The 12,063-nt window shown below is 42.7% G+C and overlaps 1 protein-coding gene across 7 annotated transcripts in view; it reads right to left on the bottom strand.

Annotated features, from left to right (window-relative positions):
- The window catches only part of ICOSLG (inducible T cell costimulator ligand), a 34,386-nt gene extending 22,323 nt beyond the window's left edge, over positions 1-12,063 (bottom strand). For 5 of the 7 annotated variants that reach the window (XM_087937686.1, XM_087937681.1, XM_087937683.1 and 2 more), the window contains exons 1-3: positions 11,761-12,014; positions 4,019-4,059; positions 2,133-2,477 (exon numbers count right to left, since the gene is read on the bottom strand). In XM_087937686.1, coding sequence (XP_087793812.1) covers positions 2,133-2,477; positions 4,019-4,059; positions 11,761-11,780 — 406 coding nt within the window. In that variant the 5' untranslated portion in view covers positions 11,781-12,014. Of the gene's footprint in view, positions 1-2,132; positions 2,478-4,018; positions 4,060-11,760 lie in introns of all 7 variants that reach the window. The other 2 variants (XM_087937680.1, XM_087937687.1) reach the window with 2 other exon arrangements.

A 12,063-nucleotide genomic window follows, 5' to 3' on the forward strand; every position in this document is an offset into this window, starting at 1 on the left:
CCATATGCTGGTGCAGTTGGCCCTGGGTTCCTCCTAATGCACGACAATGCTAGACCTCACGTGGCTGGAGTGTGTCAGCAGTTCCTGCAAGACGAAGGCATTGATGCTATGGACTGGCCCGCCAGTTCCCCAGACCTGAATCCAATTGAGCACATCTGGGACATCATGTCTCGTTCCATCCACCAATGCCACATTGCACCACAGACTGTCCAGGAGTTGGGGGATGCTTTAGTCCAGGTGTGGGAGGAGATTGCCTCAGGAGACCATCCGCCACCTCATCAGGAGCATGCCCAGGTGTTGTAGGGAGGTCATACAGGCACGTGGAGGCCACACACACTACTGAGCCTCATTTTGACTTGTTTTAAGGACGTTACATCAAAGTTGGGATCATCCTGTAGTGTTTTTTTCCACTTTAATTTTGAGTGTAACTCCAAATCTAGACGTCCATGGGTTGCTAAATTTGATTTCCATTGATAATTTTTGTGTGATTTTGTTGTCAGCACATTCAACTATGTAATGAACGAAGTATTTAATAAGAATATTTCATTCATTCAGATCTAGGATATCTTATTTTTGTGTTCCCTTTATTTTTTTGAGCAGCGTATAACAATTTATATACTCCTTTATCAGCAGCCAGAATCTTGGTAGGAATGAAATGTTCTCTGGAACGTTACAGGAAAGTCTGTCAGATTAACCCCTTTAATTCTTTGTGGTCAAATCAAACAGCACAGAGTTGGGTTTGATATATCACATTCGTTTCCAAGGCATAATCCATAATGGCACATCTAGCATAAGCATATAACATACAGTACAAAATTAAAAGATGTATCCCCGTACTTTCAGTGCCTACCTTCTCCTCCTCTATGAGTTTGGAGGAAAAGGAATTAAGTATGTGATGCCCAAGAGTTTAAATTGTAGTAAAAGGCAGTAGGCATTATACAGCTAATTTAACCGGACATTTGAGATTGCCTGCATCATTGTTGTCCACATTATCCTCATACCATCCAATTGCAGACATTAAATTATTCAGCAAAGGATACACTGACAAAAAAAACTTTTGCTAAGGGTGAATAATCTGCTATACGCAGCCACAGGTGCAGGATACCTTCCAAACACAGGCATCTCTCCATAAGCACAACTGTTTCCAATTCATGCAGTTACCAGGAGGGAGGAAATGATGTGGTGAGGAAGTGAATTGTCTTCATGTCTACCTACTGCCATCCAGTCTAAATTAGCATTTAAGACTTTTGGACGTTTTTCCTTAATTGATAAATACTAATGCTTTGCAAAATAGTTCTGGAAACTGAAAAGAAGACAGGCGCTTAACCCGCACACCATGGGACTCTTTTTCATAGTAAAGTTTTTTTTTAATGTTATAGTACCATTAAAATAAATTTGTGCTTATTCCTACTATACAGTAGCCTTTGCTATTATGTATTTACATGTTCATCAGTTGTTTCAGTATGTACTTTATCTTCCTGCTTTAATACAGGAATTAACTTAATTGTCTTTGTGTTATTAATTTATTCATAAAAATTAGTTTAAATTTAATTTATTACTTTATTTAGGAAGTATTGTACTTTTATTTTCTGCTTGCACAGTCTTTTCAACACCAGAGTCAATGAAGGAAATACATAAAAATAATTCTTCAATGAGCTTTTAGGAAAACTAGCACCCTATTCACTCTTCTTGATACTAAAATCTGATTCCTCCTTTTCAACTCTACATATATCATTTCACCAATCAGTCTGTTTTGTAGATCTCCCTTTTGGATTTTTCTGGGTTTTCCATCTCACATTCCTTCTTCTTTTAAAAATTGTCTCTCCAGCTTTGTACCTGCTTTCTTCCAGCAGCTTCAGTCTATGCTGCTTGATTTATCTGGCACCAAGATAAAAACAACCAATAATATTTTCTGCTTAACAGATCTGCCCCTTTTAAATCTTCCCTAATTTATAGATCTAAACCTCAAAATGTGCATGAGAAATTTCATACCATCTATCCAATTCTTTTTATGGACTGGCAAGCTGAGGAAAAATGATCTCTGAGGCTAATTTCAACCCTATCATAATAAAGTATCTGGCCATCAAAACAATAATTCATAAGTACCGTATTTGCTCAGAACAAATCCTTACCTGCCACTTTGAGTGATATGGATTCATTATGAATGAGTTTAAACTGTCCATTTATATTTTTCTGTATTATGCACTGATAGATAAATTCATCTGCTATCCTGATGTTTGATAACTGCAAAGAAGCACTGCCTTGTTTTGGCTCATTTAATAGAGTTCGTTGTTTGAATTCTTGACACTGGTACTTTTCCATATTTTCATTAGGAAAATAGCCAGCTACAAAGCATGAAAACCTGTCTTTTATTTGCCATAATATTCGATTCCTACTGTAGTTTAAGGATTCTGCTTCCGGATAAGAGCACTGCAATTCAATACTGCTTCCTATTATGCCAATCACTTCTGTTTCAGCTATAAAGAGAAAAAAGACACAAAAAATGCATTGCATCATATAATCTACTTTCCATTTTCACAAAGTTAAAACTGAAGTCACTGTTCCAGATTCAGCTTTGTGTTCCATTCTCTTCACTCCTGAAATTCTTATTTATTCTTCAGAAGTACATGGGGCTTCAACTATATTCAACAGATGAGCTGCATTGGCTGCTGGTGTTCTTCATGCTTGGGACTGGGTTACCTAGGGCAGAGGACCCAACCCCTAGGCCATGGCCCACCACCAGGCAGTGGCCTATTTGGACGGGGCCGTGCAAGAGACAGGCCAGCATGCGTGCATGCATGCAGATCAAATTGCGTGAGTGGCAGGCTGGTGTGCACACACATGGCGTGCATGCATTTGTGCGCCAGCCCAGCGCTTACATGAGTTCAGCTGCATGCGTGTGCTAACACACCGCTTGGCCCAGTTCTTTCTCCCCCACAGCCAGGTCACAAAGGTTGGGGAACGCTGACCTAAGGAACCTTCTCTCATCCAATTCAGTCTGGCAGGTTGGTCATGTTATGGGTCCAATGAGCCAATAGCTGGTGGGGATAAAAGAAGTGCCTTCTCCTGCTCCTGCGCTTCAGAGATTAGACTGATGCCAGCCCTGTTGGCCTTTCATAAGGCTGTGATGATCCAGCATGCCTGGGGTCCTGTGTGGGGCCTCAAGTGTGTTAAGTGCAACAGTTTTACTTGATGATCATACATATTTATTCTGTATTGTTTTATGTTTTTATGAGGTCCATCACCCAGAGACATTTGTTGAGATGGACTGCTATAGAAATTAACTAAATAATAAAATAAAATAAAGGTCACTGGACTCTGCTGTATTTAAATTTGTACTGAAACTTTATTTGTACTGCATATTTATGTACAATCTGTTATACAACTGACTGTAAGGAATGGATGTGACAATGCATTTCTGTGCATTATCTTTAGTCAGTATTTACAGTTCATACTGAAAAACCTACTATTTAATTGATTTGCTTATATGGCCATCTGTCTTGCAGCAGTGAATTTGGGCAGCTAATAGTTTAAAATATCAACAGAAAACATATACAACTGAGGAAAACATAACGGCAAATTTAAAGGAAGAATGGACTTGATTGAATTCTTAATAAGAACCTTCCCTGTTGGTCTCTGTTGCTCTTTATCATAACTGTTCTATCAACAATCTTTCAACTGATGTAATTTCAATTGACTCTAATGGAAATACAATTCCATCCAATACCTGGTCTTTGTTCTGTCATTACCACAGCAACTAAGCTTAATATGTATATTAAAACTATTTAAGGAAAAAATTCTTGAGAATATCAGTATTTTATTGAAAAATATTTAACAGTAAAGGAAAAGTTAATTTAATAGTTCAACTATATTTAGAATAATACAGGCAACCAAATTAAAAGTTCCTTGCCTTTGTATAATTTGCCCTGAAGTCAAAATAGCTGTGATCTTTTCTATTAACACATACAGTACTTAAAAACTTGCTTTATAGTTGAATAAATCTAACATAATAACTTACCAGATCTCCAAACCCAAAGAAACAAGACCAAGAGTCCAAAGCTAAAATAAAATAAAATATAAAACTGTACATTTCAAATTAAAAATTAGAATGTGTAATTTTAAAAATTCCACAAACTATTGGGGAAAATGTATAATAAGATTTAGCGTAAGCCATGTAATAAATTACTAGTAGGACTAGGATGTGAACCAATTGAATTCATTATTTTCACTATTTTATCTTTTATGTATTTATTAATCATAATTTTATGCTGCAATAATAAAATATAATCTTGGCAGCTTATATTACAATATACATACATATCTAAACAGCCCATCCCAAAATAAAAACAGAACACTATAAGAAGAACAGTAATATCAAATCAGGGAAAGGCTGATAAAGTATTTTTGCTTCGTGCATTACAACAAATTGCTTTTGTAAGTCTGAGAAAAGGAAAACACAAGTTAATATACACATTATTGGGTATGATATCCAGGAGTGGGATTCTACCGGTTCTGTCCACCTCTGTAGAACTGGTAGTTCTGAAGAACAGCAGACAGAGAGCATACATAGAACCGGTTCTATGTCTGCTGCTGTTTTGGCCCACTCGCCCGCCCTCTTACCTGACCTTTTTTTCCTGCTTTTTCAACCGCAGCTGCTTTGTGCAACACAGCTGTGGTTGAAAAAGCAGGAAAAAAAGGGCTTTTCCAACCGCTGTGCACTTGCACACAGCGCTGCTTAGCTGTCCAGGCAGCTCAGCAGGTCCTAAATTGCACTCACGCAACTTGCGCGACTTGCGCGCGTGACGCAGAGCAACAGAACCGATAGTTACACCGGTTGGATCCCATCCCTGATGATATCCTTCTGAGACCACTTTCCTATTTTTATTTTAATACTTGGTCATTCCCTATAGAGGCAGACTTAGAGGAACTCTGTTATCTGTACAATAACTGTTTCCTGAGATTTGGACTGAATGTTGTATTGAATGCTCAAAATTATCCAAAGAGGTTCCTTATGCATAATTAAACCAGGTTATTCAAGCCACAGGAAATAATTATCAATTTTTCTACTTTGGTGAGATGCAATTTAAGAACTTTACCACATGATAAAGAACTTAGTGCTGGTCAGAGTTTTTTTTCAGTAAATAAGTGTTTATATAAATATGTTTAATAAGTAAATTAGTCCTGGTCATTACATTTTAAAAAAGATTCAGAGAAACTGAAATACAATTCCAAGCCAGAAACCAAAATGATCAAAGAAATAAGATCTGAATCAGTGGTGGGATTCAAATTTTTTTACTACTGATTCTGTGGGCGTGGCTTGCTTGGTGGGTGTGGCTTGGTCGTGTGACTGGGTGGGCATGGCCAAAGCAATGTCACTCACATCAAGGGGTGCCTCGCCTGGCCCCTCCCCTCCCAGCCATTCCTTGACACACCAGCCTCAACCTATCTATAGTTCTGTAAAAATGTTGTTCACCCTTTTTTGACTTTATTATCTACATACTATAGATGTACTTTCATGGCCCACTGAAAGGAGGAAATGGCTGACATGCTTTGCCCAAGAGTGTGACAGGCAACAGGCTTTTAAGGGGCTGCATTTTCCAAAGCACCAGAAGGCAAACAAGAAGCAATGGATGGAAACTGAACAAGGAGAGAAGCAAAAGTAATTTGAAAAGTAATCATAATATCAGGAAGAAGCAGAAGGGAGGATCACAGAAGGGAGAATCAGATAGGAAAGGGAATAAAAAGGGGAGGGAGAAGAAGAGAGGCAAGAGGGAAAGGAAAAGAAGCTACAAAAGACAGAAACAAAATATAGAGGTACAGGAAAAACATACAAGAATTAAAGGTATAAACCTATTTAAAAGACACAGAGACATTGGTTAAAATTTCTTTCTTTCTTTCTTTCTTTCTTTCTTTCTTTCTTTCTTTCTTTCTTTCTTTCTCTCTCTCTCTCTCTCTCTCTCTCTCTCTCTCTCTCTCTCTCTCTCTCTCTCATACATACCTGGTCTGGGACAAACTGATCTGGCAAGCTCCAGAGCAGAGGGCAGTGGGAGAATGAAGAAAGCGAGCAGCCCTGGGACATCCACCCACCCGCCCACTCAGAGCACCTCCACCACCACTCGCTTCTCCCAGGGGACAAAACTAAAGGAAGCAGGCGGCAGCGGAGACAGTGGAGGTGCTGCAGTAACAGTGCTGCTACAGGAGGCAGGAAGGCCCCCGCCCGCCCGGTCGGAGCACCACAGCCACCACATGGTAGGGAGAGCTGGGAGAGGACTGTGGTAGTTTAGCCAGCCAGCCGAGCCCGGAGATGGTGGTGGGGGCAGCTAGCTAGGTTCCAACCAGCGCCGCCAGTGGGATGGGGCCATGCTGGTGGGGAAGCCAGTCAGCCGAGCCTGGGGACAGTAGGGGACCCCTCAGCAAGCTCCGGGGATGGTGGTGAGGAGCAGGAAGATCCAAAGACAGTAGGGGAGGCCAGGAAAGGTCTGGGGCCGGTAGAGGGGCTGGCAAGGTAAGGGGACGATGGGGGAGGCCTGTCAAGGTTCGGGGACAGAGAGGGGAACTCTCCAGGGACAGTGTCCAGGACAGTGGGGGAGGCCCGGCAAGGTCCGAGGTTGGTGGCACAGGGGCTAGTGCGACTCACAGGCTTACCTGTGAACAGGCAGATCAGTGCTGCTCAGTTGGGACACAGGTACCATTTGGGAAGGCAGGTTAGAAAGGCAAGCCACGAGGAGCCAGCGTGTCGCATAGGTGGGGAGGAGTGACTGGGCGGGGACAGCATTGGGCGGGCAGTGCAAGCGAGCAAGCGGCGACTGGGCAGCTTATATTACAATATACGTACATATCTAACTCTCACTACCAGTTCGCCTGAACTGATCCGAACTGGCTGAATACCACCACTGATCTGAATCCTATATTAATATAGATGAAAGAAGCTGAGTGTCAGTGTTCCAGGTAACCTCCATTCCGAACAGTAACTCTGATACAAGCATAATCTCAAAAGTACTTTTATTAGAATAGCACCTGGCACATCTACGGAATTTAAAAACTAAAAATTTCCTGGACTTCCCATAATGTCCCAACCTATAAACCATCCCCTTTTTACTCATCATCACATCACATGAACCAATCCCAAAGTAAGTTCTGTTTCTTCCTGCACCATACTCTTTTACCTTGAACTAACAAAAGAATTTATTTTGTCTACTAAGAGCTACTCAATTAAAATCACCCCCTCCCACTTTCTCAAGCTATGTGGCAGCGATGAATAAGGATTCCAAAGCTGACACTGAGCAGGTTAAGCTGTGAGAACAGAGAAATACTAGGGTGGTGGTTGGCAACATGCGGCTCTAGAGCTTCCTTTGGCTCTTTGGGCCCTCTCCTGCGGCTCCCTGTTGGATGATCCCACAACTGGCTAGCCCCGCTGCTCACCCTCCCACTCTTTGCCGTCTCTGAGAAGAGAGACAGCAGATGGAGACTCGCTCCATATTCCAGAGCGGGAGCGAAGTGCCCCTCTACTTGCCTCTTTTTCTGGCCTTGTTGGTGCTGTGTGCACCTCGGCACCTCTACTGCTAGGGGAAACGTGTGACCTTTTTCTGTCCCGAGACACTGGTTGGGCCGGCTGCAACTGATGCTCCGTGTCATAATGGGCTCCAGAGGGGGGAGGAGGGGATGCCGTCTCCCCCATTGTGAAGTGTGCTAAGTTTAAGTGTGCTGCACAAGGCACTGCAAGTAGTAGCGAGTAGCAATAGAGATGGCAAAAGCAGCGGCATCAGGCGCAGCTGGCCCAGCCAATGTCTCGGGGCAGAGAGAAAGTCATGCATCTTCCCATATTCCTCTCGCCGCCTCCATGGCTGCTCACTGCTCTTGCAGTGCCTTATGCAGCACATTTAAATTTAGCGTGCTTCACAATGGGGGAGACTGCATCCCCTCCTCCTCCTGCTGGAACTCATTATGATGCGGAGCATCAGCTGCAGCCGGCCCAGCCAGTGTCTTAGGGCAGAAAATCGCAGGTCTCCTCGGTGCGCGCAGTATCAAGAAGGGCCAGTAGAAGAGGCAAGTAGAGGGGTGCTTTGCCCCTGCTCTGGAATACGGAGTAAGTCTCCATCTGCCGTTGCCCTTCCCTTCTCAGAACTGGTGAAGAATGAGAGGGGAGGGTGAGGAGAGGAGCCAATGGTAAGATCATCAGACAGGGAGCCACAGGAGTGGGACGAAAGAGCTTCAGTTATCTGGGAACCTGAAATTACTCTTGATTTAAATCATATGGTAAAAAACACCCAAAGAAGAAGAACGATCAGAGGAGGGGAAAAACCCAACCCTCGCCTGTTTTTGGAAATGGTTCAAGAGGGAACACATAAGAGAGAGAGAGAGAGAGAGAGAGAGATGAGAGACATATGAGGGGGGGGGAGAAAGAAAAAGAGATGAGAGGGAGAAAGATGAGAAAGAGAGGGTAAGAAATGACACACACACACACACACACACACACACACACAGATACCCATTTAAAAGTAAAAACCAGGAGCCACAAAACCTGGGTAGGCATGGCTGGGAGGGTCATATGAGTGTGTGGGAATGAGTGATGTCAAGTTGACCCGCCTGCTCAGGTTTTGTGGCTCCCTGTGTTTTCTTTTCTGTGGGAAATGGGTCTAAATGGGTCTTTTGAGCGTTTAAGGGTGTAGACCCCTGTACTAGGGTTTCTTAAATTAAAAGACAAGGACAAAAGATAATGATCTGCCCTTCTTTTACATATTACAGGGCAGAGAATGGCATTAATGTAATAATTTTAAAGACCCCGGAAACTATAGACCAATCAGCCTAACATCAATACCCGGGAAGATACTGGAAAAGATGATTTACAGATCTGCCAACATCTAGAAACAAGTAAAGTAATAACTAGCAGTCAGTAGGGGTTTGTTAAAAACAGATCATGCCAAACCAATTTTATTTCATTCTTCAACACAGTGACTAAATTAGTAGACCAGCAAAATAATGTGGACATAATATATTTAGATTTCAGCAAGGCTTTCGACAAAGTAGACCCCAACCTACTTCTTAGTAAGCTAGAAAAAAGTGGAATAGATAGCACCACCACTAGATGTACTCGCAACTGGCTGGCAAACCGTACTCAACGAGTAGTCCTTAATGGGTCTAAGTCTACATGGTGGGAAGTAAGCAGTGGGGTGCCACAAGGTTCCATCTTAGGCCCAGTACTCTTCAATATCTTCATTAACGACTTAGATGAGGGAATAGAAGGGGAACTTAGCAAAATTTGCAGATGATACTAAGCTGGCAGGAATAGCTAATACCCAAGAAGATAGGCTCAAGATCGAGATGGATCTTGACAGACTAGAATAGCAGTCACCAACTGGTGGGCCACAGCCCACTGGTGGACCATGAGAAAATTTTGGTGGGCCAGAGAGAAATCTCACTCCCAGACCACCACCCCCAAAGCAATTAATCCAGGCTGTGTGGAAACACAAGGCTGCGCCACCCACATGGCCTGTGGGAACCCTTCCCGCCCACTCACAAACTTGCATGCTGAATTTCTATTTTTCCTTTTTCCGACCATCATCTGTTCTGCTGTGCCAGGAGATTTAGATTAACTAGGAAGCAGAAAACGGTTGGATTTCTTGCTTTCTAGCTAGTCTTTAGATCTTCGGCTCTGCTTTTAAATACAGCCGAACCTCCCTTCGGACTGAAGGTTTGCTTGCAAGCAAATTCAGTGCAGACTCACAGCAAGCAAATTTGAGAGACTGAGCTAGCCAATGGCAGATAGATCACTGAATGATTCTGTGAACAACTCAATCTGCCTGCCTGCTTTGCCTGATTTTGGGTAAAAGTTGCTCTTTTTTAAATAAAAAATTCAATATTTACATGCATGGTGTGTGGTGAGTTAATTTTGTGAGTTTGCTTGCTAGCAAATTTTATGTGACAGACTGAGCTAGCCAATGGCAGATTTCTGAATGAATCTGTGATTCTGTGAGCAACTCAATCTGCCTGCCTGCTTTGCCTGATTTTGGGTAAAAGTTGCTCTTTTTTATAAAAAAATCAATGTTTATATAAATATTTACAATATTTACATACAAGCCATGCCCAGCCAGTCACATGACCACCAAGCCACACCCACAAATTAGGCCACACCCACAGAACCAGTTAGTGGTCCCTAGGATCTAAAATTATGAGTTTGGTGGTCCCTGAGATCCAAAAGGTTGGCGACCCCTGGACCAAAATGAAATTCAATGTGGAGAAAAGTAAAGTCCTACACTTAGGCAAGAAAAACCAAAAGTACACATATAGACTGGGTGAAACCTGGCTCAATAGCAGTAACTGTGAGAGGGATCTTGGAGTCTTAGTGGACAACCAGCTAAATATGAGCCAGCAGTGTGCAGCAGCAGCCAAAAAAGCTAATGCAATCCTAAACTGTATTAACAGAGGGATACAATCAAGATCAAGTGAGGTACTAATACCACTCTATAAAGCCTTAGTAAGACCACACCTAGAGGACTGCATCCAGTTTGGGTCACCACATTATAAAAAAGATGTTGAGACTCTAGAAAAAGTACAGAGAAGAGCAACCAAGATGATTAGGGGACTGGAGGCTAAAACATACAATGAACAGTTGCAGGAACTGGGCATAGCTAGTCTAGTGAAGAGAAGGACCAGGGGAGACATGATAGCGGTCTTCCAATATTTGAGGGGCTGTCACAGGGAGGAAGGGGTCAAGCTATTTTCTAAATCGCCTGTAGGCCAGACAAGGAATATTGGATGCAAACTGAACAAGGAAAGATATAACCTGGAAACAAGGAGAAACTTTCTGTCAGTGAGAATAATCAACCAATAGAACAGCTTGCCCTCAGAAGTTGTGGGAGGCCATCACTTGAGACCTTCAAGAAGAGATTGGACTGCCATTTGTCAGAAATGGTGTAGGGTCTCCCACTTGGGCAGGGGGTTGGACTAGATGACCTACAAGGTCCCTTCCAACTGATTATGTGTTATCTGTTAAGACAACTTCCAAACAAACAGTAGGGAAAGAAGAGAAAAAAAAAGAGTAATTTGATAAATAGAATCAGTTGTCCCATAAAATGTTTTTCCCTGGATATGTTCAAGTAGAGACTAATCAACTTTAATTTGAAACCCTGGATTAAACATTAACTTGGGCTCATAGATTAAATGAATGTAACCACTACACCACATGCGCTGTGCGGCTAACCTGTCACACCAAACCAAAACACCTCGCACCAAATCAAATCACATTGGATAAACAGGAACCAAACGAGTTGGATACATCGTTTCATCTTACAAAACAAAACAAAAACACTTCAAAATTGGGAATTAAAACTACGTTTCAACAAATCCTTTCACGTTAAAAACAGCTATCCGAAATTGCTAATAATGAGGAAAAAGTGCTTCATTAGCTATCACTTCCAGTCTGGTCTATTTATTCAGAATTAAGTCCTACAAAGCAACTAAGAGCAACTTAATCATTAGTTATTCTGGCAACTAAGAGCAACTTAATCCACCGTTTAGAATTTACATACAAATCCTCTTCTTGGGGCTGTCACTTCACTGACCGTGAATTCAGTTCGAGTTCTAGGCAGAAAATATACAAATATACCTGCTACCAGGAGCAGGTAAAAATGTACCTCGGTTCCTGCACATTCAGTCGGTCAGCAGTTCTTTCTAGCCTTCTAAGCCCAGCAAATACTTTGTTGATTTTATTATCACATTTTAAACCGACTTTTGATACTCGATCGCCCCGCCGCTACTCACCGCTCGCGGGGGGCAACCATGACCGGGCCTCGTCTGCGAAAGCTGGCCGAAGACAGGGCGGGCGCTCCTCAGCCGCTAGCCCGCGACTCCCACGCCCTCCCAGCCCTGCAGCAACGCAGACCCCAAACTGCCGCCCGGCATTCTCTCCCGTTTCCCTTCAGCCTCGGCGCCTCAGGGGAAAAACCAACCCAACCCCGGAAGCGGCAGTTTCCTTCTGCCTGTGGCGGGAAGAAGCCTCGGATCGGTTAAAAGAGGACTTCCCAATTCACGGCGAATGACTACATAGGCTTCAACCGAATTAGC

This window comes from Pseudonaja textilis, chromosome 7 (assembly GCF_049901715.1).
Source record: "Pseudonaja textilis isolate UNSWEBS1 chromosome 7, rPseTex1.2, whole genome shotgun sequence".
NCBI classification, from domain to species: Eukaryota; Metazoa; Chordata; class Lepidosauria; order Squamata; family Elapidae; genus Pseudonaja; species Pseudonaja textilis.